The 25,686-nt window shown below is 41.2% G+C and overlaps 2 protein-coding genes across 5 annotated transcripts in view; both read left to right on the top strand.

Annotated features, from left to right (window-relative positions):
• Positions 1-394: 394 nt before the first annotated feature.
• Positions 395-13,138, top strand: RBM45 (RNA binding motif protein 45). Its single transcript, XM_036386765.2, has 10 exons — positions 395-752; positions 1,945-2,067; positions 2,193-2,319; positions 4,006-4,116; positions 4,458-4,637; positions 5,531-5,660; positions 6,869-6,965; positions 7,287-7,453; positions 8,820-9,016; positions 12,807-13,138. Exons 1-9 carry the CDS (start codon positions 474-476, stop codon positions 9,010-9,012), a joined length of 1,407 nt encoding a protein of 468 aa, XP_036242658.1. The 5' UTR covers positions 395-473; the 3' UTR covers positions 9,013-9,016; positions 12,807-13,138.
• Positions 13,139-20,547: 7,409 nt separating this feature from the next.
• Positions 20,548-25,686, top strand: part of OSBPL6 (oxysterol binding protein like 6) — a 97,112-nt gene continuing 91,973 nt past the window's right edge. For 3 of the 4 annotated variants that reach the window (XM_036386310.1, XM_036386309.1, XM_036386308.1), the window contains exon 1: positions 25,372-25,486. The gene's annotated coding sequence lies outside the window, so the exon portion shown is untranslated. Of the gene's footprint in view, positions 20,567-25,371; positions 25,487-25,686 lie in introns of those variants that run through there. The other variant, XM_054515444.1, reaches the window with a different exon arrangement.

Below are 25,686 nucleotides of genomic sequence, written 5' to 3'. Positions count from 1 at the left end.
TGTGCGGGTGTGCGGTGTGCGCGGTGCGGTGCAGTGTATGCGCGGTGCGGTGTGTGCGCGGTGCGGTGTGCGCGGTGCGGTGTGCGCGGTGCGGTGTGTGCGGGTGTGCGGTGTGCGCGGTGCGGTGCAGTGTATGCGCGGTGCGGTGCAGTGTGTGGGGGTGCGGTGCAGTGTGTGCGCGGTGCGGTGTGTGCGGGTGCGCGGTGTGCGCGGTGCGGTGTGTGCGGTGCGGTGCAGTGTGTGCGCGGTGCGGTGCAGTGTGTGCGGGGTGCGGTGTGTGCGGTGTGCGCGGTGCGGTGTGTGCGGTGCAGGGCGGTGTGTGCGCGGTGCGGGGCGGTGCGGGGCGGTGCGGCGGAAGCGGCGGCGGAAAGGGCGGTGGAAGGGGCGGGCGCGCTGTATCGGCGGCGGAAAAGGCGCTGCTGCCCTTCCCTGCTGTAGCCCTGGAGAAGCCTGCGGTGGTCGGCGGCGCCGCCATGGAGGAGAGCAGCGGCATCCGCCTGTCGGCCGAGTGCCTGGACGAGCCGCCCAACAGCCGCGTCTTCGTGGTGCTGGGCAAGGACACGGGCGAGGCGCTGATCCGGGAGCGCTTCTCGCCCTTCGGGGACATCCAGAACATCTGGCTCCTGCGGGACAGGCGCACCAACGAGTCCCGCGGCATCGCCTTCATCAAGTTCGCCCGCAGCTCGCAGGCCTGCCGGGCCATGGAGGAGATGCACGGCCGCAGCCTGCTCCCCGACAGCAAGCCCATCAAGGTGCGGCCGGGGGCGGGCTGGGGGACTCGCGGGCCGGGCCGGGCCGGGCCGAGCGGGGGCAGCGGGAGCCGTGGGCAGGGCGCGGGCCCGGGGAGCCGCCGCCTGGCCGGCCTTGCCTGGCCGCGCTGCCGGGGCGGCCCGGCCCCTCCCGGGCACGGCCGGCCGCGGCTCCCGTGAGGCCGGGCCGCTCCCCGAGTCCCACGGGCGGCCTGCGCTGGAGCAGGCCTGCGGAAAATGCCGCACCCGGAAGTGAGGGCGTGTTCGTGACAAAGATTCTTTCCTATATTTTAAATGTTGTAAGCAAAATAGTTGAGAATAAATAGAGCTGGTTTTGCCAGTATGTTTTGGTTTTGTAGTTTGTGAACCCTTTTCAAGACTTTTTTTTTTTAATCTATGGAACTGTAACGTCAGCTTTCAGCTTCCTGATTTTGCTTTCCTGTTCATCACGTACTAAGAAAGTATGAATGAGTTTGTATTGAGTCTGTGAAATCTCTTCTGAAGAGCTTGCCATCAGAAGCCAAAAGATAAGAGCTCCGTGACATCAGTTGCTACTTTTGAATAGGAGGCTTGCTTTGAAAGTCTTTCTTACTTGTTTGTTTTGGTTTTTGTTTCTTTTGTTTGTTTTTGTTTGTGATTTGTTTGGGCTTTTTTTCTTGGTTGTCTTCCGGTGTGCACTTCTGAGATGAAATTTATTTCAATAACTAAAAAAGATTTTAATAGTAACAGATATGAGAAGCTATGATCCTCCTGTGATAGAGCAGTAGACCTGTAAACTTAGGCACAGCTTCACACTGAGCTGCAGTAGTCCGGTTTTATTAAGCTGCTAGGCTTTCTTGTTTCCTCGCTTGCTTATTTGTTCCCACTACTGCTGTACTAGGTCTGTTACAATAATGCATTCTTTGCTACCTGACATGTCACCGGTGATGTTGACAGTGCTGCTGAATCAGCAGTGGTATTTCTCACCAGTCCTCATTATCCCCAGTAAGGAACTTCTCTGGCTCCTGTCCTGTTTGGGATTTATTATATTTGTAGGCCTTTTATCACAGGTGGTCACAAGTGTTCTTTTCTTGCCATGCTAAGGCAGCTTATGTGAACAATAAACATAAAGACAGTTAAACTATTTCACTTGTTTGTTGATATGTGTCTTAGGCCCTTTTGCCAGTAATTGCTAACTATGTAATTCTTTTGTTAGGTGTTTATTGCACAGTCAAGAGCTTCTGGAAGCCACCGAGATCTTGAAGATGAGGAGCTTACACGAATCTTTGTTATGATACCAAAAACCTACACGGAGGAGGATCTGCGGGAGAAGTTCAAGGTTCTGATTCGCTGTTTGTTGTTATTTTAAAATGCCTTTTTATAAACTTATTAGAAGGGCATACCACATGGAACTTTTAATGGTTTTCAAATATTGGAAATTAATACGTTTTTTCATTGTTCTAGATGTATGGAGACATTGAATATTGCAGCATTATTAAAAACAAGACTACTGGAGAAAGTAAAGGTTTGGGCTATGTCAGGTACCTGAAACCATCGCAAGCTGCCCTAGCAATTGAGGAGTGTGATCGAAGTAAGAATCCGAGTGAATTCTTTAAGGGTTTTTTTTGCAATAAGTGTGCATCATTATAATACACCTATAATTTTTAGTTTTGTTTGCAGGTAAATTATTCATGATGCAGAAACATGTTAAGACAACATTCTCTTGCAAATAAATAATAGCATTGTTACATTCTTTGAGAACAATCACCTGATTATGATTTTTCAGGACCAAACTGGAAGTAGGATCACTGAGAAGAGTTTGGAAATGGACACAGAGTTTTCTTTTATGTATTTTTATTGGCCTGTAGTGTAGGCTTCATACATAGGAAAATATTTTGTCTTTGCAAATAGGCAGTTTTAATAAAACATTTTTGATATAAAATTGATTACTATATAAATATATTTCATGATACATAGGGACTCTATTGTGATCACATTTATTTAAGAACAAATTCATGCTACCTGAAACTGGGGGAATAGTGATTTTGTTTAGTGTCATGATTTATCAGTTACAGAGTGAAAGACTTTGTATGCTTTATTTATTACCAGGCACTTGGGGAGGCACTGGAACAAGTTGCTCACAGAAGTTGTGGATGTCCCATCCCTGGAAGTGTTATATGCCAGTTGGATAGGGCTCTGAGCAACCTGGTGTAGTGGAAGGTGTCCCTGCCCAAGGCAGGGAGCTGGAACTTGGTGATATGGAAGTTTCCTTCCAATCCAAACCATTCTGTGATTCTATAATTTGTCACTTATGCTCTAGTACCAAAAGTTTATGAATTTGAGTGAGGCTGGTGGAAAGATGTCAGGGGCTGGAAGCACAAGACTTCGGAGGAGAGGCAGAGGGATTTGGGGTTGCTCATCCAGGAGAAGAAAGGTTTTCCCAAAAGCCTAAGAGCTGTCCTCCAGTCCTACCTCCTGTTCAGTGTTGCTTAATCACAGATACGAATCAACTTGAGGTGTAGGTGTGGTTATTTGTTGTTCTGATGTTTTTTATGGCTTGCTTTGGTTCTTTTTTCCTCAGTAATGTGTTTGGTGGTTCTGCGTGGTATCTATTATAAGTGGTTCTACAGAAATTATATTTTTGCATAGGAATAGGAGCCTGAGATTATTTAGCAGTCAAATTGTATTTCTTTTTTGCTGTGAGGTTAAAATGAAATTAGTTGGATAGCTTGAGTGTAATACCTCTTTCTTTCATAAAAGCAAAACCTAGATCAGTGTAAAACATCCATAAACTGCTGTTTTAGCACTGAAGTTCAGGTGATGGCTTCTGGGGCATCTCAGAATCCTGCTAAGTATCACAGAATGGTTGAAGTTGGAAGGGAACTCTGGAGGTTATCTTGCTCAACCACTTGGCTCAGGCTGGGTCACCTGGCTACTGGTGGCCCAGGATCATGTCCAGGTGACTTCTGAATATCCCCATGCGTGGAGACTCCATCGCCTTTCTGGGCAATCTGTCCCAGTGCTCAGTCACTCTCATGGCAATTAGCCTCTGTCGTGCTTAACTTGTGAGTAGGAGTAATTCAATTTGAAAGCTGTTAACTTTCATAAAATTATTTGGGCAGACTTCAAGAGTTATAATTTAGTTATTCCTCTAAAGCCAGCATGTACTGGGTTATCTGAATTATATGTTTCTAAATATGGAACTTGAAGAATGTGGGCCTGGTCATATAACTGAGATGTGCTGAGGTGTTGTTATCTGTGTGGTTGTTTCTTTCAGGCTACAGGGCCATTTTGGCTGAACCGAAAAATAAGTCCTCTGAGTCTTTTGAACACGATTATTACAGTAATGTCATGAGACCAGAACTAAGAGGAAATACGCTTCCATTTTGTAAGTCACAGCTTTTTACACTAAAAATGATTTGTAGTCTCCAGTATGGTTACTAAGTAATAATGTGGTTTGGAGCAAGGGAAGCTGATGGAGGCTTAGGTCAACACTTAAATAGTAGATTGGATGTTGAAGTTAGAAACTGGCCAGGAATTTCATCTCTCTAGTTTTATGGCTTGCTTTGCTCTGGTTGCCCAGTTATTTTGTGACCTGCACTGGTGAAATCAACATGTGACCTTCAGCATATAGCTGACTTGGATTACTTTTAAAAGTCTAATTGTAACATAGGCGTGAAATGTAGGCATGCAAGTATGATGACTCAGATTATTTTGTTGATTTTTGAGGTATGCAGCCAGAATATTGTAGCTTTGAAAAAGCTGAGACCCGAATTCAAGAGCCAGTCTCGAAGCGCCTGTCGGTGGTGTCTCGGCTCCCCTTTATTCAAGAGCAGCTGTTTGCCCTCTTCGATTTAGTTCCAGGTCTTGAATATTGTGATGTTCAGAGAGACCCTCATACCAATAGTGGTAAGTAAAAGTACAATGGGTTTTCGTCTTTTTTTTTCTCTGAAGGGAATCCCTTGTAATTATGCTTAATTAATTTGCACTGCAAAATACGGTACATTTGTTGGAAACAAGCGGTTGTTGCTGCTATCACTGCATACACACAAAAATTCAGTTTTGTTTGAACCCCTGTATACACATAGCCCTTAAGGGCTTATACCTTTACCTTCAGATAATAAAAACTCAAGAAGGATGGAATCAAAGTCATGCTAAGTGGGTTTTGGTCAAATTAATAGTTTGAGGCAGAATAAATGAAGAAGTTTCAGAAATTATTAGACATTAAACTAAAATGTTCTCTAAATAGATCTTCAGAATTTTTTATTCTGAAATATGTGTGTGTGTAGAAGTTGACATGGGTAAATGGGGATTAAATCTAAAATGGATCATGTTTTCTACTGAAAGGTTGTTTGGTTTCAGTCTTGTTTTACTGCTGCTGAGACAAATATGGAAGTGATCTCTTCTCCAAGATACTTGAAATGTAAATGATTCAGAAAGTTAAAATATAACTTTACAGTTCTTGAAATTCACTGTTGATGGGATAATTGCATTTTTAAATAAAGTTATGTATCCTTTTGGTACTAGTTCTGGAGTAGTGAGGAAGATGTGTTTTCACTAGTATGGTTTTACTGTCAGCTTTTCAAGCTAGCATAAATACAGCTCATCTGTCACTAGTAAATTTCACTGAAGCTTCCTTCACAAATAAAAGCGATGAAGTAATAATGATGTGTGCTCAAAAGACTTAAGAATTTTGTGTCATCCATGACTGATGTGCAGTTTAAATGTATTGCTCATGTGAGTATAGTTTGTTCTGAGGAGTTCCCTGTTTCCTGCTGATGCTGTGTGCATGGTGCTTGCAGGGTATGCTGTGATTCAGTACAGCACTGCTGCCTCAGCTATATATGCCAAGTACAAACTGCACGGCTTTGAGTATCCTCCTGGAAATCGACTAACTGTCATTTTCCTAGAAGATGGGAATGACAGCTCAGAGTAAGTACAACTTACAAAGTTGGAAGTTACATTCTGGAGAGCAAAATATAAAATAAACACATTTTTAACATAAGATGTAACATCAGTTATCACTGTGAGCTTGTGCCATGCTTGCTGGTAGTATTTTCTGAAACTGTTCGGTTTGGGGTTTTCTTCTTGAGTGGTTTAGAACAAACCTTTTGAAACTTAGTAGTCTTGGTAGATTAAGAAAATATTAAAATACATAGTCTTAAGATACTATCTAAAATTTTAGGATTTGGCAAGAATCTGTCAATATATCTGTAACATGTAACAAGGCTGGAATGTATTTTTGATGAGGTTTATGAATTAGAACTAGATTTATGTGCTTCATCTCTTGGTTGTGTTTACAGTAGTGCAAATAGTAGTTTTGTGAAGTACATATGTAGAGTAAAACTTCTGGGTGCTGAGGATCTGATATTGGCACAGTATGGGGAATTCTCAGCTGTTTGACCACCTCTGACTTCTTCCTGTGTTTTAAATGCCCAGTACAAGGTGGAGCAGCTTAAGCAATCTCCTGCAGTGAGTGTTTTGCCTTAGTTTCATCCTAAAGGAGTCTAGTTCACGTCAGACCTGTTCTGGGAGATTAAGACAGTAAGGAGGGGCAGTGGAGTGATTCACTTCAGAAGTATGTGGCTGATCTGACATTGCAATCTTCATTCTTCAATAATTCCTACATGGTCTTGCAACACAGGCTGTGTATCTATGCAAAAAGAGCAATTGCTTTTTCTTACTCTGAAACAGAACAAAGAAAAATCACTGGAAAATGAGAGCTGGAAGTAAACTTTCTATGGTAATATTTTGATCTCTGAACTGAATCTCTGTGTTCTTTATGAAAACACATGGAAATTTTTTTGTCTGTTTTGCTTTTTAGGCCTGCGTCACAAAATGTAGTGGGCTCTTGTAGAGATAATTTAATATTTTCCCCTAGGGTGTTAAAAGCCTCAAAGAGTAGTTCTGTGTATCTCCAAGTGGTAATGAATGAATGTTTTCAGTGAGTTGCAGCTAGTGTGCAGGCTTTCAGATCTCTCAGTAGGCTGTCATGAAAGCCTGTTGTGATTTTCGTTATCTACATGACATTACAGATTTCTAGAGATACACTGATGTGTATTAAAACTTACTTTTTCTTGCTAAATTTAAGATTACTTAGCTCTTTCTTGAAAGCAGTTTGTTATCACTTCTGCTTGCAGCCTGATCAGGAAGATGGCAACGCAGCTGGTGACAGCGCAGGTGTCGTCAGCGCTGCGCGGTAACAGCGCCATGGTTCAGCAGTACAGGACGCCTCCTGTAAGTTCCGATCATGGACGGCGTTGGTATGCTTCTGAATTGTTGTAAGAAACCTCACATATGCCAATAAAGAGCACTGCTCACCTGCTTCTGCAAACTGTTCTACGTGCTGCATCCTTATTCCCTAAAAACGTGTCTGACCTTGCTTGAATTTGTTGTCCAGTTTAATGAAATAACTAAAGTAAATAAAGTAATGAAGATTAGAACTCACAGAGCCTATTTATGTCCTGTAATGGAACAAAAATGGTAAGAAAGGTAAAATTACTTCCTCTGCCCCCCACCACCAGTTAACTTATACTTGCATTTTTTCCCTTGTTTCAGCAAGCATTTGGAGGAGCTTCTGCCCCACAGTTGCTGCAGCCCCAAACAGATGCCATACTTCCACCACCCAAAAAAAAAGTTCCACCTGACACTTCTGTGAAGGAAAGGCTTTTCATACTTTTTCATCCCCATCCTTTACCAGTAAATGTACTGGAGGATGTGTTCTGGTAAGACAAATAAGTGTTCCCTAACAAAAAGGAAACAAACTGTGAAACATTGAAAGTAAATATTGAAAATAAAAAAGAGGGCCTGAAAACTCTTTCCAGAAAAGGCAGTGCACAGTGACTATGAAGTCATAAGTGAACAGTAGTAACAGTTACTTTTTGAAAGATGTGTGTCATGAGGTTCACCTTGAAGCACATGTGCAGTATCATCAGTATAGCAACTTTATTATCAATTTACTTAATCTGAAGTAAAATGTCTATTCTTCTTATGCAGATTTTTAACCAAAAATGCAGTACTTCCAGTTGCTATTTCCTTATTCATTTTACATTTTCTTTTACTTATTTTTGTTAGGCATTTAACTATTTTGATAAATTTCCACAGTAACCTATGGGGAGCAAGTGTAGGGTGCTGGTTTTTTCCTGATACACTATAATGGTTTGCATCCTTCTAACACTATTTCAACTGTTCTTTGTATCTCCCTATGTGGAGCAAAGACTTGAGATAATTTTTGCCGTCTTTTAAAAAATCTGTAATTAGCAGTTCTCCAGTATTTTATATTATTAATTTGTAGTATACTCTTGAAAAAAATAGACATTTCCCTTTTATAATAGCTTGAATTTGCATTAAATCTTTGGAAAACCAAAATATTTTAAAAGCATCAGGAGAGGAAAGCATTCTGTGTGGAAGTCAATATTGTCCTTAAATGATATAGTGAATTTTCTTAATCAGATACTGGAGGAGGAAAAGGCTATGGACCTGAGTCTTGACATTTCAGTATAACTTCTGTAAGAACCAAGCAGACAATTTTTAAAAAATATTTACAGATCTGTTTAAGAATCTCCTGAGTATTTTTCCTAAAAAATAGAAAAAAACCCCACCTCTATTTTTCCCTGAAGCTGCAGTGCTTGCTTTCTGAGTCATTTCAGTGACACCTTTTCAAAGATAAAATCACAACTGAGCAAGTTCATTTAAGTGAGATGCAGATTTAGCTTCTAAATTATCTGCCAGCTTGGGTGTGTATGTCTTACTTTGGTTGGTTTGGGAATTTTTCTTGTTTTGTTTTTGTGGGGTGTTTTGAGTGCCATTTAGTGTTTGGGGACTGTAGTATTGATCAGCTTTACATACTCTTGTAAAGAAGAGAGATCACTGATATTTGTGGTTCTATGGTAATATTTCGTAGAAAACATCTGTGGACTTTTGGTGTTCATTTGTATTTCTGCTCCTAATTCAAGAGAGAGGAATATGCAAACTGGGAGCATAGATATAAAAATCCTGGTTTTGCAGTTAACAAATCATATGTGCTTTGGACTGGAAATTTTTTTGCAGGAAAATCTGTAAATGACCTTTTTGTTTTTTCTTGTCCCCCAGCCGTTTTGGACAATTGATAAGTGTTTATCTTGTGGCTGGAAAAAATGTGGCCTATGCAAAATTTGCAGACAGAGCAAGTGCCAGCGAGGCCATAACTGCATTGCATGGCAAGATTGTGAATGGTGTGAGGCTGAAGGTGAGGCTGGCAGACTCACCCTCCGAGGAGCCCAACAAGCGCCAGAGAACTTACTGAGCAGGTGAGTGCCCCCACCCAGCCTGGGCTCTTCCCTACCCAGGCTGCAGTCAGCTACCTCACACACAGGGACAGGCAAAGAGTTTGGAGTTAGATACAAACAGAGAATGATAAACTCTAAATCTATTCTTAGCTAACAAACTGAAATAGAATTTTTGATATATCTGTGTGTGCATACACACATGTGTGTATGTATATATATAGAATATATGAATATATATATTACTTTAGTTATATATGTAATATATATATTCCATATATATAATTTTTGATATATCTGTGTGTGTATACTCACACACACATACATACATATATATCTATATATATAAGGGTGTGTGTATGCTTTTATATATATACGCACGTGCACTTTATTTTATAAAAATCAATTTTTATAATTCTTGAAAAACAAAATGAACCAGTTGATAAAAATCAATCTGGATGTTCATAGAAATATCACTTTTGTATTTGGGAGAATCAGTTGACATTGAAAAGAGTATGCAAAAAATAAACAGTGAAACAGACATAAGCTTGTGTGTGTCTTTTTTTTTCATTACTATCATATGCCCTCAGTGGCATTGGTTAAAGATGAAAGGTTGAGCCCTTGAAGGGCAGAGGAGTGCCAGGGTGAATAAAAAAAGGATGGGGGGGACAGGTAAGATTGTCAGGTGAAACCAAAGGCTTGGGATATTTGGGTCTCAGAAATCAGGTGTAGCTGAAATATGTGATTGCAGAGAAAATGAAGTAGAGCCTGTGGTTAAGGAATTGAGATAGGTATTTGAGAACTTAATTATTTTATGCTTATGGCCTGTGAAATCTAGCTAAACTCCTAGAGATGTTTTATATCTTACTGCCTTCAGGAACCAAAATTCTATTGTTCTTTTAAAACATTGCTTTCCTTCAAATTGTATTGACTTTCATCACATTTTTGAATAATTTTTTTCAGCATTAGGACTATTGCCAAAGGTGAATATAGTTGGGGGAGAAAAGCCTAAGCTCTTTTTTCTACAAAATAACTCTCAAATACTACTATAGCTTCCAGATATTTGCAGTACCGTACGTCTTCCTCAGGGATATGAAGTGTTGATTTAACTAATTCAGAAAATATCACATGACTGTCTTTGCATCAGTATTTTCCCTCTAATTGTCACTCTTTGTACCTTTCTTTGTATAGATGTTCTTTGTGACCCCAGAGTTGCAAAGACCAAAAAAAGCTTTTGCCCAAAGTGTTCTTTTTCTCCTTTTCTTCTAAGGTCCTCCCAGTTGCTTTTTTGATAAGCAGCAGATACTAAACGTGGCCTTAGTTTTTGAACAAAACTTTTGTTTTAATAAGTTGGATTTCTGGGCATTCTTTTTCTGCATGGAATTATAGCTAAAACTTAATTGAAACTTTTTTTTTTAATCAGCAGCTCTGATGAATGCAGTTTTAAGTAATTTGTACCCATACTCTTACCTTTGTACAACATTTTGTTTGTTTTTAATGTGGCTTTTGCCTTTAGCAATAAAAGCCCAGCCTCTGTGTCCCTGCAGGAATAACTATGAGTGAAGGGTAATATAATATCAGGTCTTTTTACTAGAGAACATGCATGTAAACTACTTTTACTAGAGAACATGTAAATACAACATGCATCCGAAATTAGAAAAATTATTTATCCCCATTTTTTCTGTACATCAAGCTCCTGATTCCAAGTTTCTTAGCAGGTTGTCTTGGCATCTATCTCTTTTCAGGATAGACAGACAGAATTACTTGTTCATTTGTCCCTTAGTTGGTTTCTTAAATACAAATGAAGTGGTACCTAAAAGGAAAGATTGCCTTTCAAAAGGGCTTGCCCGTGAAAGTGATTTTCCCACTGCCTGACTTTGCACTGGACTGACTGACAAGCTTGCAGTAATTTAGGGGCTTATATTTTGCTTTTGATTAAAATGTTAAATTGTGCATATGAAAAGGGATGCAATTCTCCCTACCTCTGAAACAGTTGTGGATTTTTTTTAAAGATGTGAGAATATTAACTTTTTTCATTTTCAATTTTAGCTGTAGGAAATAACCTTCCTAGCTAAAACTTCTGTGAGTTTTCACTTAAGGAAATCATTGCATCTTAACAAAAAAATCCTTTCTAAAGTCCTGTTGTGCTGCTTGCCTTTTGTCTCTAACAAGGTGACTGAATTTCTGAAATAGTCTTTTCTATACAAGGTTTTCTGATGAAAATTCATAAGATCTGTGAATTCTAGAATCTTTATGAAAATAAATGTCATACAATGTAACAATTAAGTAAAATATTAAATTTTTAACACACTTGAAGTTTTGCCCCAACACCTTCTTATACAAACAGCCTTTTTAAAAATACAGTTTACAAAACTGTTTCTTAAAAAAGGTTTTATGGTAACAGTATGCTACTCATAATGCTTTTGCAATGCAAACTTCTGACTATAAGAACTTTCTGTTACCTTGCAACAAACTTAGTTTATCAGGCAAATTTGAATACACATATATTAATATTCTGAACTAATCCACTAATGAATTTTACTGGTTCTGGTTCTTCTACAAGTCAATGAAAACTAATTTGTTTATGTGAATAGTTAAAAGTAGCAGAGAAAAGATGGAAATACAGACTAGTAGGGTTCTCTTCACCACTTTAAGTTCTAATGTAAGTTTTTGGAGGTGTGAGGTTATTCCCTTTTCTGCTAAGCAAATATTTATGGCTGAAATAATCACTTCAAACTATCTTGCTTTACATCAGTGTAGGCTTGAGAAGATAACTACAGTGATTACTTCTGGTCAGTTGCTAAAAGCAGACCTTTCTTAAAAATGTTGCTGTTGAGCAGCTTGTGCTCTCAGCTCAAGAGGGCTGAGAGCACAAGGGCTTTGTGTTACTTGGATATTTTGTGAAAAGCTCACTGCAGTGTCTGATGCTGGTTACACACACAGTGTCATTCAAAAATAGAAGAGGAAGGGAAGAATTTGCTATCTGTCAGAAGAATGCATTGTGGCATTCCAATTAATCTCTTCATTGCTACCTAGTAGTTCTATTTAAATACCACCCCCACCCTTGAAAATCCCCTCCCCCCCTAAGCTACTAAGCAGGAGACCCACAAGCAAACAGAACTAAAACCCCATACCCTCCCAAAATGTTTGTCATAAGATTTTAAAATAGTCCTTAGAAAGCAGAGTTTCTAACCAGCTTCTGTTAGAAATGCCAGGCATAGATATGTGGAGCGAAGTTCTGTGGCTTTTGATACTCATTGCTGATTGACTTCAACCCACAGAAAATGGATTCATTGCATTTTTCCCCTGCTGAAAAAACTGGGTATTTTTAATAATTATTTAGTTACTGATTAAGTTGAATTTTTTTTTCTGTCATAAAATACTTGGTTATTTTTGTCTTTATTCTTGTCTGGAAGAAGTACTGCATCACTGATTTAATTTGCATTCATTTTTTTGACTTAAACCTTTATTGAAATCCTAATATTAGTATGAATATATTTTAATGATTCACTGCTCTGCAAAAATGTTTTTAAAAGGTAATTGTGTCATAGTTGTGGTATACATTGAAAAAAAATAGCTATGTTTTGTATCAACAGTATACTGCAGAAAAAATGGTGGCTTTTACACACAGCTCAGAGAGAGGCGCTTCTTTAACAGTTAAAGAAGCATGCTTAAAACTTTAGTATTATTCTTCTAAAGATATTGAAAGCCTTTATATACTGTTGTAATAATTATATTTTATAATATGTACTTTTAAATAAAAATAGGTATGTTGCTTTTTGATACTATTTTTGTGCTTGTGTTTTTTCTACAGAAACTAAGTAATGACATGACCCTCAGCTAGCTGACTGACTGACTGAAAACGTGACTAGACATGGTTCCTGTGGACAGTGACAGCTTTTTTCAGTGACAACTTTTTATTTGTTAATTGTTACTTAGTTGATCTCTCTATGATCCTTTTTCTTTCTGAATATGCAGACACGCAGTTTTGAAAATTCTGTAGGCATTAAAAACTGTAAACTGGTGGTTGTTCTTGTAATAGTATATAACCTTGTATTACAGAAATAGCTTTTGTTTTTACCTGAATCCTTCCTATAAGATGGAAATTACAATGATGGAGGAAATAAAGGAGCCAGCATTTTCTGACTTGAGTGGTTAATTGATAATGATTCAGATTCTGTTAAAATAGAAGACATCTCTCATGATCTAAATTGCATTGAAAAGTGAAGTATGGCAGTTAATTCAAAGAAAATAAAGTAACTTTAACAATGCCAGCAGACATGAAAGTATTCATCTAGATTTAAGAAAATTGCTGTAATCAAGAAAATAATTCAAAGTACATTCTTAAATATTTTGTTGGTAGAATCAGCCTCTTGATGAGTCTCCTGTGCCAAAACCCCCAGCTTAGTGGGGTGGATGCCTGTGTCTTTAGGGGGTATAAACATCCCTAGGAGGGTAAACATTCAAAAATTGAGTAACTGGTGGTGGTATTTGGCCATCCAAGATGGGGAAGAAGAATCATGTTGGAAAGGTCCTAATGGTTGCTTGAGGGAGCATTCAACACACACAGAGGGTTGGAAGATATCCTTTACAGCTTGAAGTGATGCTACAAATTAGAACAATGCCATTTTCTAGTTGTTCTCAATCTTCTTTTTATTACTACATGTCTCTGGGAACAGTGGGCTATGGCATCCCTGGGCATGGAAGGTCAGTGCTCTGTGTGCAGTCGTGCTTTGGTCTATGGAACTCCCTTGCCAGCTTGTTCAGGCAGGTCTGCAACTGAACAGAATTAGGCTGGAGCTCAAAAAAACCTTCTTCCCACTTTCATTTCTAAGGGTTCAAGACACTGTTTGTAGAGTTCAAGACACTGTTTGTAGAGTTTGGTTTTCAGGTGTCTCCCTTTTTAGTCACTGCTGAACCAGGCTATCAAGTGACTTGTGTGGAGTCATTTTTAGTATTCAAGTAAAGGTTTTTTGAGGGTACTTAGAATAAAATCATATTGCTCTCAGAGTTCAGTGTATTTCCTGAAAACATTCATGATCTATTCTTTGGCTAAGTAACAGTTTGTGTAAATACACTTGATTGGATATGATACCATCACTCCCTGTTGAATTGTTACATAGCACTGCTGATAAGTGGCAGGCTGCTTTTCTAGGCTTTTCTAGGTCCTTGCACTGGTAAGTAAAAACTCTGTCTGCTGTGAGAATGAGCCTTAGGTTCCTGTACTGGAAAAAAAACCTGTGTCACTCATAATTCCCTTTGATGCTGGTGAGTGAATTGACCAAAACTGTCTGAGGTTTCTGGTGTGTTATTTTGCAGTATCAGTGCTTTGATGCTGATAAGTAGAAGATAGTGTGCTTACCTGTAAGTGACTTAGATTTAGCTGTGTTCATCAGCCATAGTTTCTGTTGGTGTTGAACAAGACTCTTGTACCTTTGAAAATGAGATAATAGAGATTTCACAAATCACACTAAATTATGTCCAGTAGAAATAATTTTATGATTGTAAAAAAGTAAGAAATAAATATTGATACAAGACTTTGATTTAATCTATTTTATACATCTGCCTGCTCCCACACCTGAATTCTTTTATTAGGAATTTATCTTCAAATTCTGCAGACCTTGGGAAGGTCCAGTGTTAACATGCAATAGCTAATACACAATATCTGCAGGGCTTTATTAAGACTGAAGAGTTAACTGCTGATCAGATCCTACTCTATATTTAGAGAAAGTGTTTACAAATTCTGAGCTTGGGAGTACAGAAGTTTCACTGGGAATTCTTCCAGCTCTTCTGGCCAAGTTCTGTCTTTGGAAAGTGATAGTGAGTAAATTTTTCAGATGCCATTTTAAAAGATACAGGGCAGTGTTAACAGAGCAGAGTATGTGTACATCAAAACTTGAAAATGCAAATACATGCTCGAAATATTTTCTAAACTTCAAATTATAAGCAGCTTCACAAATAAAATTGCAAGATGGCTGAAGGTTATTTTAAGTATCGGAATGCTGATTTATCTTCATGCTGGGCACACTAAATCCCCTTTCTTATGTGTCTGTTATAGCTAAGGATAGCAGGAGGGAAGTTATGTTTAATCAGCAAAACAAAATCAAAGGCAATGACATGTGAATACATGCAGTGTGTGTTTTGACCCACTGATATTTTTAAATTTTAATCAAGTCCACAAAATTCACTTCTGTTTTGAATTCACTTCTTATAATAATGCTGGGGACATTAAAATTTGCTGCCTTTCTTATATGTGGTAGCATACCAACTAAGCTACTTAAAATTATGGCCAGAATTTTAGACATGGGTTATCTATAAACAGCTGTTACTAGGTTTTACCCTTTGCCTGTTTAAAGGCCAAGGATCCAAAAATGGTCTTGATGCCCATATATTACAGCATTCTTGGAATTTTATCCTGGAGACCCTCTGAAACTCTTTGAAGCTGTTGCTTTGGAAAAATAAATTATTAGGTAGTTCTCAGGGAGTGCAGAGGAAACTGTACCACTGTGACCCTTTTAAAGCTGTTCTAGTGGAGTTACTAAGAACAAGTCCTTTAAATACTGAAGCTTGAAAGAACTGAGTCTAGAATAGAAAGCAGAGGGCTGGTAATAGCCAGCAGGGTTATAAGGATTGTAGTTACAATGCTTCCAACCAGAGATTTTTTTCTCTGTTGTTTAAAATGTATAGCTCAGTGTTTAAACTGCTTTGGTTTTGCACTCTGTGCAGTAAAGAAACCATGCATTGTGCTGAAAATGAGTAGTGGGACTGCTAACCACTGCCAAAATCAAGTATGAAACAAACTTTGTGTTATTTTTGAGTGGATATAGTTAAGTATACTATCAACCATACAGACTTTGTTTATGTGAGATTGAACACTCCAGCTGATTTATCATGTTTGTCTTCAGAGATTCTTCGAGTTCTGACAAACTGCATTTCAGGTTTGTTTTTCTGGTTTCTTTTATTTAATAGGGATATTCTAAATAGAACTCTGATTTAATTTGACTGTATGAAAATTTTTTTCCCAGCTGTTGTTTTAAACCCTCTGCCTGATCTTTTACTGAGTCTTCCCAAACTCTTGTGTGATAAAAACCAGCACGTGATTGCTTCCTGTCAGCCTCCTGTGTATCTTTGGGGATTTTATAGATCAAAAGACAATCCCTTCTCAGTCTGCTCTTCAGCTAGAATTATCTCCTCACACAGATGCACTCCCATACCTCTGCATATATTTTTTCAGTTGCATACATGCATTTTCTAGTTTCACATTATCATATAAAGGAACTGGAACTGTACACAGCACTCAAGTGCAAAGACATTTATGCAGGGTTGTAATGAGCTTTCCAACTTTGTTTTCTGCTGCTTTTGAAGCAATTTCTAACACTGTTTGCCTTTTGGACTACTGCTGAGTAGCAAACCAATGTTTGCAGAAAACTACTCACAATGACTCCAAGTAATAAAGGCTAATTTATAGCCCATTATTATGTAAGTTTAGTTAGGGTTATTTTCATCACTTTCATTATTTTCATTATATTCATTAGGGTTGTTTACATTATTTCTATTTATGAGTTTTATTTATGAGTTCCTATTTATTGACAGACTTTCAGCCACCGTCTCATTGTCCTATTGCTCACTATTGTCAGATCTTTCTACAGCTGCTTAGAGTCAGTTTTCATTTTGCCTACCTTGAGTAATTTTGCATCATCAGGAAACTGTTTTCACACAAGTAATTTTTGGCTATTTAGGTGCAACAGTGCTCATCTAGAAGTATTCTAAGCGATTCAGTCCTAAAGAGGGCTCAAAGAGGAAAGTAAATAATGTTGTGCTTGGTGGTCAGTATCTGTCAAAAAAGAGGATGTTGATCTGGTTACTGGATCCAGTCCTAATGGCAGCTGTGCTTTCTGATTCCTGGAGATGGCTCTTCACTCCTGTAGCACTCCCTAATCTAGGGCACATCCAGTTTCCAAGATGCCTGCCTTTCTTTCACAGCTTCTGCCGCTATGAGCCTGCCTCCCAAGGTCTCCTCCCTCTGCCTCATTTGTTTATTATCACGCACTCTTAAATGTTCTTTGGTGCTCTACTTCATGCTTTTTCTTTAAAGCACTTCCATTCACTTATTATTACGACTGTACTCTCACAGATTTTCATAATTCAATGAATTGGCAAAAATGCAAGGTGTAATTTACAAAAATCTTTTTTAAAAACGTGTCTCTTACCTATGCCTTGACTAAGGGTACTGTTTGGCCAAACACACACCCCCCCTAACAATAATTGACAGCACTGAAACAACAATATTGCTTATTACAGGAGAAAATAAAAGTGTTTTCTTACAGTTCTGTAAGTAAATATTTTCAATGTCCATGGATCTGCTTATCCTCAGCATAGGGCTGGTAAGCAAAGGTTTCATTTTATATTTAGTAAAATTCCCTGGTGCCTGATGTAAAGAATGGGAATGATTACAGTTATCTAAGAATCAGTTCTATTAGCTGATAGAACTTATATAAGTTCTATATAAGTTCTATCATTTAAGACCTTAGAAGATGAGGGTACCTGTGTGTAAACATGGCACTTTGTCATCCATCTTTGTTTACCATCTATGTAATGCAACTGTGTTATTTTAAAACAATTTAAGCTGCCCTTCTACATGTTTGTTTCTCTTTGGTCTAAGTATAGGCAAATGAGTGAAAAAAACCCAAACCCCTATGCAGAATAGACACTTAAGAATTTGGTATCAAGATCATTAGAGAGTATTAAAGAATAAATTATTCAGAAACAAGTGAGCTAATTAACAATACAGTTTTCTGGAATTTCTTTCAGGTTACAAAGGCTGAGTTACCTCTTGTCTGAAATGGTGTTTTTGAATGAACCTTAAGACACCTCTACCTCCCTGCCCTGTTATTTATTTATTTTAGAAGAAAAATCAGTTACTACATTATTGGTATTATTGTTTCTAAGAGACTTAAAAATCATTATTGTGTTAAACACTGTTACGTTCATCAAAGGACTTTGCCCACTATGGCAAAGTCTCTAAAGAAGCTGCAGTAAGCCCACCCTGCCTGAATCTGGGAAACTGAACTGTGACTTAAGATACCTGATGGGAACTTGATGTAAGATAAAGGTGGTACTGTTGTCCAGTTAATCTCAGGCCTAAGGAGAAGTAACCAAGGCTGGGGAAGAAGAGTGTATCCAAAAGGAAAGCCAGCTGAGCAGCTGTGCTGGAACATCAGCTCTGGCTGGGTCTGGCAGGGGGAGCTGTAGCCACAGACTCTCTGAGGCAGGGTTTGCACTCTTCCCTCCGTGGCCAGGGTGGATGGGGAGAGGTTTTGGGGATGTGCTGGTGAAGCCTCTGCTCCACATGAGACAGAGGGAATGAACACCCACCCTTGGAGGCTGCAAGCTGAGCTTTGAGCCAGATAAGAAGCAGACCCTCCACAGAAGGGATGGTGTTTTTATCATGCCAGTTGTGACATTGCCACCTCCCCTCCTTGGGGCAGGGGGACATCCACAAGGGACGTTAACATTCACACACATGCATCCCTTGTGATCCCAGCGAAGTCAAGATGGCTTGACTTCACTGATGTCAGAGGCAGCTGTCATGTGTAAGCCATGAAAGACCCCCAAAGCACCCCCAGACTCATTTCTGAGGCATTCCACCACGACGATGCAACAGATCCAGTGTAGCAAAAGACAGTGTAAAACATCCCTTCCCATGGAGGGGAGGTGTTTGGGTGTTCCCATGGATCCCTGAAGGTGTTAACCCATTGAACTCCACATTTCATAGCACGCCCCCAATGGAAAAGACCAGAAGAGGAGTAACTGTCTCTGGAGTCTGGATCCACTGGATCACTTTCTATCACAGTGATGCGCCTCTGTCATTCTCTTCCCTCCCGATGCCCCCCGCTTCCTTTTTTCTCTCTCCTCTCCGTTTACTGGTAAATAATATCCAAGGTACTACTGACATTGGCACATTGCCTCGTTTGCCCCTTAACCTGGGGAGAGGCATCCCGCTCTAATAATCCAATCTTAAATGTGTCTTATAATGTATGTGGCTTCATGCTTAATATTTCTGTGGATTTTACCTGAAAACTTACTCTGACACTCACCAAAGTCCCGCTTAATATTCTTCCTGCTCCAGCTCTTGGAAACTGAACACCAAAAAGAAAAAAAAGAAGTGTTACTTAATGAATGTCCTAGCTTTATTCAACCACATTGAAAACGACACTTTCAGGTTCAGCTGAAAGAATAAATCTTTTTTTCCAAGAAGCTTATCTGAGAAGTTACACAAAAAATACTATGTCAAGGGATCCTTCTATGGAGGTCTCTGCTTTAATAGGAAAATGACTATGGCTTTGTATGCCAGGATGCCCTTTGTTGCACAATGATACTCCAAAATCTGCAACTGCCAGTTTGAGAAATAGGAAAAACATAAATCAGTATCACACAGCCTGTCTTTGCCTAATGAATAGTGTAGGTTCAATAATTTATAAAATTCTGTAAATATACTTTTTTCTGCAGTATTTGCCCTTTTTCCCATTCTCTTATTGAAATTTGCTGGTGGTGGCATCCGGTTCTCCAGGGATTTAAATTGATTTTCTTGGATGACAACATCTATTTCCAATCTTGTTACTGTGAACCAGAGAGCAGGGCTGAGGTGGGGGATGTAAATAGTCCGAGTAGAGTTTGCTAAAAGAGGCCTCAGAGCCACCTCTGGAGGGCAGGAGGTGCACCAGCCCTGGGGACAGGGAGTGCCCAGGGTGCCAGAGGCATGTCACAGATGAGCCTGCAACCTGCCTGCTCCACAGCAGGGTGACCTGTTCCGCTCCATAGGTTCTCTACACAAGCTAGTCCAGCTTCCCCTTTCCAAAGGTGTGTTTAAGCTATCAAGGATGTTGAAAAAGCTGTGATGGAGGACCTACAGGGGAAAAAAAAGCAATTCCCCGTCCCCAAAAATCCAACCGACCCAAACACAACAACCCCCCAAAACCCAATAGAAATTAAATCAGAGGAGTCATTTCTACGGCAGCTTTCTGGCGCATGTAATGTGGTTTTTTACAACCTCCCATTATCAGCTGACAAAGATTGATCGGCTAACGCAGTGACCACTCCGGGAGGGTGACGGTGCAAGGCTGGGTGTCGTGCTTGTGTCACCAAGCCTGGGTGGGGAAAGGCGCTTAGGCTGCTGCTGAGAGCCCCGTCCCTCGGCGGCACCCCTTTGTCTGGCACCGTCCTCCCGCCCCTGGCACGGAGATCCCTCTGCTCCAGCACAGCACGTGCTTTCCCGTTTAATTCCAGACCTGATGTCATGACCCAAGCCCGTTACGCGGTCCCCGCCGCTGCCCGCTTTCTCCGTCACGCCGGCAGCACCCCGACTCGGGGCTTTGCTGGGCGCACCGGGGCCGGCTGCGGGAGAGACGGCGAGGTGCGGAGCCGTGCCGTGCCGTGCCGAGCCGCGGCGCCGCCCCGCCGCTGCACGCAGAGGGCCGCAGCCGCGCTCGGCGGAGCATCCCTGCCCCAGCCCCTCCTCAGCGCGGTGCCGCACCTGTTCCCGCACCTGTGCCCGGGCCCGGGGCGCTGCCGCAGGTAGGTACGGCCGGCCGAGGGCACCTTGGCCGGCGGGCGGGGGCGGGGGGCGGCGCGGCGGGGCTGCGGCTGCCCGCCCCCTCCCTCCCTCCCTCCGTCAGGCGGGCGGGGAGCTGCGGCGGGAGGGAGCGGGAGCGGCGGGGCGCAGCCTCCCGGGCCGCAGCGGGGATGCGCCGCGGATCCCGGCCAGGAGGTGGGCGCGGAGCGGCGGCGCTGGGGGCGCGGGGCTGGAGCTGGAGCGGCGGACCGGACCGGGCCGGGCCGGGCCGTGCGGGGAGTCCCGGGGCGGGCGGCTGCGGCGGAGCCGGGCTCGGCGGGCGCTGCTGGCGCCGGTGCCGCGGCGGGGCCGCCGGGGGAGGCGGGAGCGGCCGGGGCGCGGCGGCGGCGAGCCCGGGGCCGGGACCGGAGCCGGAGCCGGGGCTGGGACTGGGGCCGCGGCCGGGGCTGGGGCTGGGACTGGGGCCGGGGCTGGGGCTGGGGCTGGGGCTGGGGCTTGGGCCCGGCCCGGCCGCGGCTCTGAGGCCCCGGGGCGCAGCCTGAGCATCCGGACCGGGGGGGCCGGGCCGAGCCGGGGTTACGTAACGGCATCCGCGCAGAGAGATGCGCTGGTGACAGCCCCGGCTTCCCTGGCGCTCCCCGAAGTCGTGATTTTTTCGCCTTTCCCTGCAGAGCAATTTAAAATGCTCCAATAAACTGTGTGGTCTGTGAGGTACAGTTACAGATTAGCTATTGCCAAGTTGATGCACTCTTAGGATACCTTTTTGCTTTCATTCTGTTTCTCTCCAAAAAAGGCAGGAACGGCCTGTGTTCCCAATTTGCTAGCAGGGCTGCAAATCCCTTCCAAGTACTTTGAAGATGTATTCATTAAAATTGATGTTTGCAAATCATGTGTTTGCTCAAAGTGCTGATGCTTAAAATGACTGTATGACGTGAGCTTTGCCATTGGCTCGTCATTTCATGACAGTTTCTAATTGCTGTCGTGTGCTGGGAGGATACATCGGTGATTTTCTTCCCGAAAGCTTCAGCAATGCAGGTACCATGGACTAAGAGTAACTGAAACAGAAGACCTTGCTGGACTTCTTAGAGCAAATTAGGAAGCCAAGGTCAAATAGCAAACGTCAGTGCAACTTGTATGGGGTAGCGTGAGAGAACAAAAGTATTCACAAATCTTATTTGAGACTTTAAGTGAAAAGTGATCCATAAATAGACTATTACTCAGTAGATGAAAAAAATTGCTTAGTGAAGGTGTGAGGAAATTGCTATTTTAGAACTACAATTAACTATATCAGCTCAATTTTAATGGAACTAGTACATTTAATTGCATTCCTAACAGATTTTCTGTTCTCTAGATGATTAACTTGCAGAATGATGCCAGCTCAAAGATTAAAATCTCATCAAGTATCTAATGGTTTCTCTACAGTGTAATTGTGTTTGGTTTATAATAGTTCTTTTCTAATAACCAGCCTTTGCCCATACAGCTGTAGATGCTATAATTAGACTTTTTATCTTGGTGTAAATGACATGACCTTGACCTTTAGAGGTTAAACAGATGTCATTGTTATGGATCTTATATGTTTAGTGAAGCATTTTTATGTATATGTAATAAATACTGATTTCTTTTCTTTTTGTTTAAAAACTACACAAGGAGACTACTTTATCTTTTCTCTGCACCTTAGATAAATTACCAGAGATGTGTACAAGACTGATGATTTGAAAACTGTAACAGTTTTATATTTAAACAACCTTTTCTTTCCAAGTACATGGCAGGATGGATATCTGGAAAACGGTATTGGAGGGTTTATTATTGAAGATTCCCTAAACATTTCCTCTTGCTACTGAAGGCTGAAAAAGGCACCCTTTGTTGTACTGTAGTTCATCAAGCATGCTTCTTCCACTTCCCATTAATTTGCTATTGCTCTCCCAGATCCTCCAGAGCACCTTTAGCTGTACTGTGGGGGGCCTTGGCTGCAGCCTTGCTTGTTGCTGGGATATTTTTGCTCTTAGCCTATTCTGGGAGCTCATTCATAAATATCTGTGATGTGAACACTGGTTTGCATATACTTGTAGGAATGCATGTGGGGTTTTTTCCCAAGTGCTGGTGTTGAAGGGCTGTACTCTACATATTTATCTGCTCAGAGGTGTTTTTATACAGCCATCAAAACACAACTTTACTCACAGGTGTCAGAGTTGCTCTCCATCTGAGAAGCGATTTGGACGTTATTACGTTAAATATTACATTATTACAATGCTGCCATGCTGTGGAAAGTTAAAGCTCTGTGACTGGTGTGACAGGGCAGTCTCTGGCCTCCTGCTCTATTGCAAATGGTGGCAGGCATGAGACTGCTCTCCTTTGCCACTTCTTTCTCCAGTCCACTCTGGGGATGAGCAGAGAGTGTTCATACTGCATCTTCCTTTATTCCTCTGGCCCAGGTGTGTGTGGCTGTGTGTGTGTACCCCTGGGTGCTGTACATTTCAGCTGAGCCACAGCCTACCGATAGGCTTCTTAGTGTGGTGGAAGTGAATGATTTTGTTCTTGTTCTTGCAAGTACATGGGATATCAGCAAGGGTTTTTCCCTGGGAATTTATGCTTCTTTACCATGGCGCTTTGTCTCAGGAGGGCTTTAGGCAGCCTTCTGTGCCTGTGCCATGCTGGAGAACCTGCTGTCCCTGCAGTGGGAGACAGGAAGGAACTGCCAGCTGCTAAAGATGTGTGTGTTTATATTTTTAATGTGTGTGTATGTATAAAATGAGCCTGTCCTAATGATTTAATTAGCCCCTCTGCCTCATGTATAGAGTGGCAAATACTTGTACATTACTCCTGTATTTTCTAATATTTTTTTAAAACACTGAACAATTCAAACAGTTCCTAGAGATTTCTGAAAGTTTGTTTTTAATTTTTTTTTCTTTTCCTTGTAACTAAATGTTTTCTGGTTTTGAAGCTTTTGACTATCCTGGTATGGGAAAAGGCAGCAGTTTCTGTAGATAATTTTCATGGGAAATGTTACTCTGGGTAATTAGACTTCAAAAAGGAATTTCTCCAAGAATTTCCTTCAGGCTTGTGTTTCTTTCATAAGCTAAGTTTAATGAGATTTAAAAAAATCCCTCACAGTGGAATACTAAAGTAAATGCGTACTTTTTTTTTGGGTTGTGTGTGTGTTTGTGTGTTAAATTTGCCGTATCAGCATAGTTGTTGAAGGAAGCAAGTAAAAGGTACAGTATGGTTGTGAAGGATGCAGAGGTGTTAAAATGATGAATTGGATCCTTTACATCAGTAGAGTAGAGCATAGATCTGGGACTGCTTTGTTATGAAAACAAGTCAACCCAAAGTAGGTAACATTTGTCTAAGAATGATCTAAAGATCAATTTCAAGAAACCTTATCTTGAAATGTGATACACTTTTTCAGATGATGAACTGAAACATTTCTCAACAGAAAATCTAATGAGCTCAGGTTGCCCAAAGAAGAGTCTGTATGAAACCTGTGCCATGGAGGGAAGCCTACCTGCTCAGACAGAGGAGGCCTTGGCTACATCTGCCCAGCAGCAGCTGACCTGATCAATACTGGAAAATTGAATACTGAAAAAAGGCAATAGAAGGGCTTTGCTCTGTAGCAGTTCCTGCTTCCTGCAAAATGTTTGCAGTGGGAGCCTGAAGAGTTACAGAAATGTTGGTGCTGATTGACCTTAGATATGGGCAGTGGAATTGGTGGGACTTTCATGGCTCATGCTGACAGTTTAAATCAGAAAGGGCTAAATAATAAATAAATGAGAAAGAAATTTAGGCAGTAGCCCCAGGTGTGGGGAAGCATGACAAGGGCCATGCCACTTGGAAGGGAACAGCTCGCTGTGAGGTCCAGGCCACTGGTCAGCACTTGGACACACTGAGCAGCTGGAGTGAGCATTCTGTTCCTCAGCATCTCTTGTGGCAGGGTCACCTGGGTCTTGATTTTTGTGAATCATGGAATAGACAGGCTGGGATAGAAATGCCACACTCATCCTGCTTAATATAACATGACTTTATTTTATTCAGATTATGTGATGCAGTGGTATCTCTCAATTCTTGTTGCTACCCCAACCTCTTCTCCTGTGACAACCCAGTATGGATAAGGTGATGTTACATGGAATTTGGGTCAAGAGAAGTTTCTGTTAACATCCTACAGGATGGTTCCAGGCTGGTGATTCTTCTTCTTGTTTCCTCTCTGCCTTTCCTGTGTCTGTCCTGTGTGTAGTCAACCTGCATCTGCAGTGGGGCTGCAAGTGCAGCCCCACTTTATTAGGATTTTTATAGCTGACCTTCTCAGGGATGTGTGGCATCCTTTTGATCTTTTTTTCAGGAAAGCAGCGTTTAACTGTTTCTTCCCTTCTGTCTTTGAAAATCAAATTCAACCTTGTTTGGAAAGAAATGGCAGTGTTATAGGAGAAGTGGGAGAGCAATTAACCCAGAGAGACTGTGGCTTATCTTCCTAGATTACAATTTTTGAGATTTTAGGCACAAGATAAAAGTTTCTTTAATTAATTAATTTTCAGGGAAAATGGTGGAGAGCAACTTATTTTCTTTTATAAGTTGGTATTTAGAGAGCCAGTTAGCTGTGTTGTCACATGGTAAGGATAGATCTAGGGAAAATGGAAAGGCAGGATCACTGATGGAGAGCTACAGAAATGGCAAGAAATGGACTAGATAAAGGGACTTCCATCTTGAAAATGGGAAGCTGGAGTGGTTAGTTCAGTGACAAATGTTTCTTTCAGAGTAGAGTGGCTCAGCTGGGTGAGAAAGTGGTGGCTAATGGTGGAAATGATACTTAGTTAAAAGGAAGAAGCTTCAACATAAAGCAGCTTGCTGAGATCCGAAACAGCCGCAGTTGGTGTTGAGTCATCGTGAAGTCCCTCTGACCCCAGTGTGAGCATGACATATACATCCCTCTGGTAAGTAATTATGTTGCTTTTCTCTTTAAGTCCATGCTTCTGGAATTTATTCTGTTTCTGGAGAACAAGCTTCATAAGATGCTTACTAAAAACAGAAGGATAGGAATGATGTGAAATAGAGCTGTAGAGCAGTCAGAGGATGAGTCTGTCTGTAGCCAGACAAATTATTTTTCATTCTATGTAATGACTGAAGAATGCAA

Source organism: Molothrus ater, chromosome 7 (genome assembly GCF_012460135.2).
Source record: "Molothrus ater isolate BHLD 08-10-18 breed brown headed cowbird chromosome 7, BPBGC_Mater_1.1, whole genome shotgun sequence".
Lineage (NCBI taxonomy): Eukaryota > Metazoa > Chordata > Aves > Passeriformes > Icteridae > Molothrus > Molothrus ater.
Note: the sequence above shows the minus strand (reverse complement) of the source record. Positions and strands in the feature narration are given on the sequence as shown.

Bases quoted from the DNA above. Each gene is read 5' to 3' on its own strand.
- RBM45 (XM_036386765.2), top strand. From the start codon at position 474: ATGGAGGAGAGCAGCGGCATCCGCCTGTCGGCCGAGTGCCTGGACGAG. The intron at 753-1,944 runs GTGCGGCCGGGG...TTCTTTTGTTAG, and splicing joins CCGACAGCAAGCCCATCAAG to GTGTTTATTGCACAGTCAAG. The intron at 2,068-2,192 runs GTTCTGATTCGC...TCATTGTTCTAG, and splicing joins ATCTGCGGGAGAAGTTCAAG to ATGTATGGAGACATTGAATA.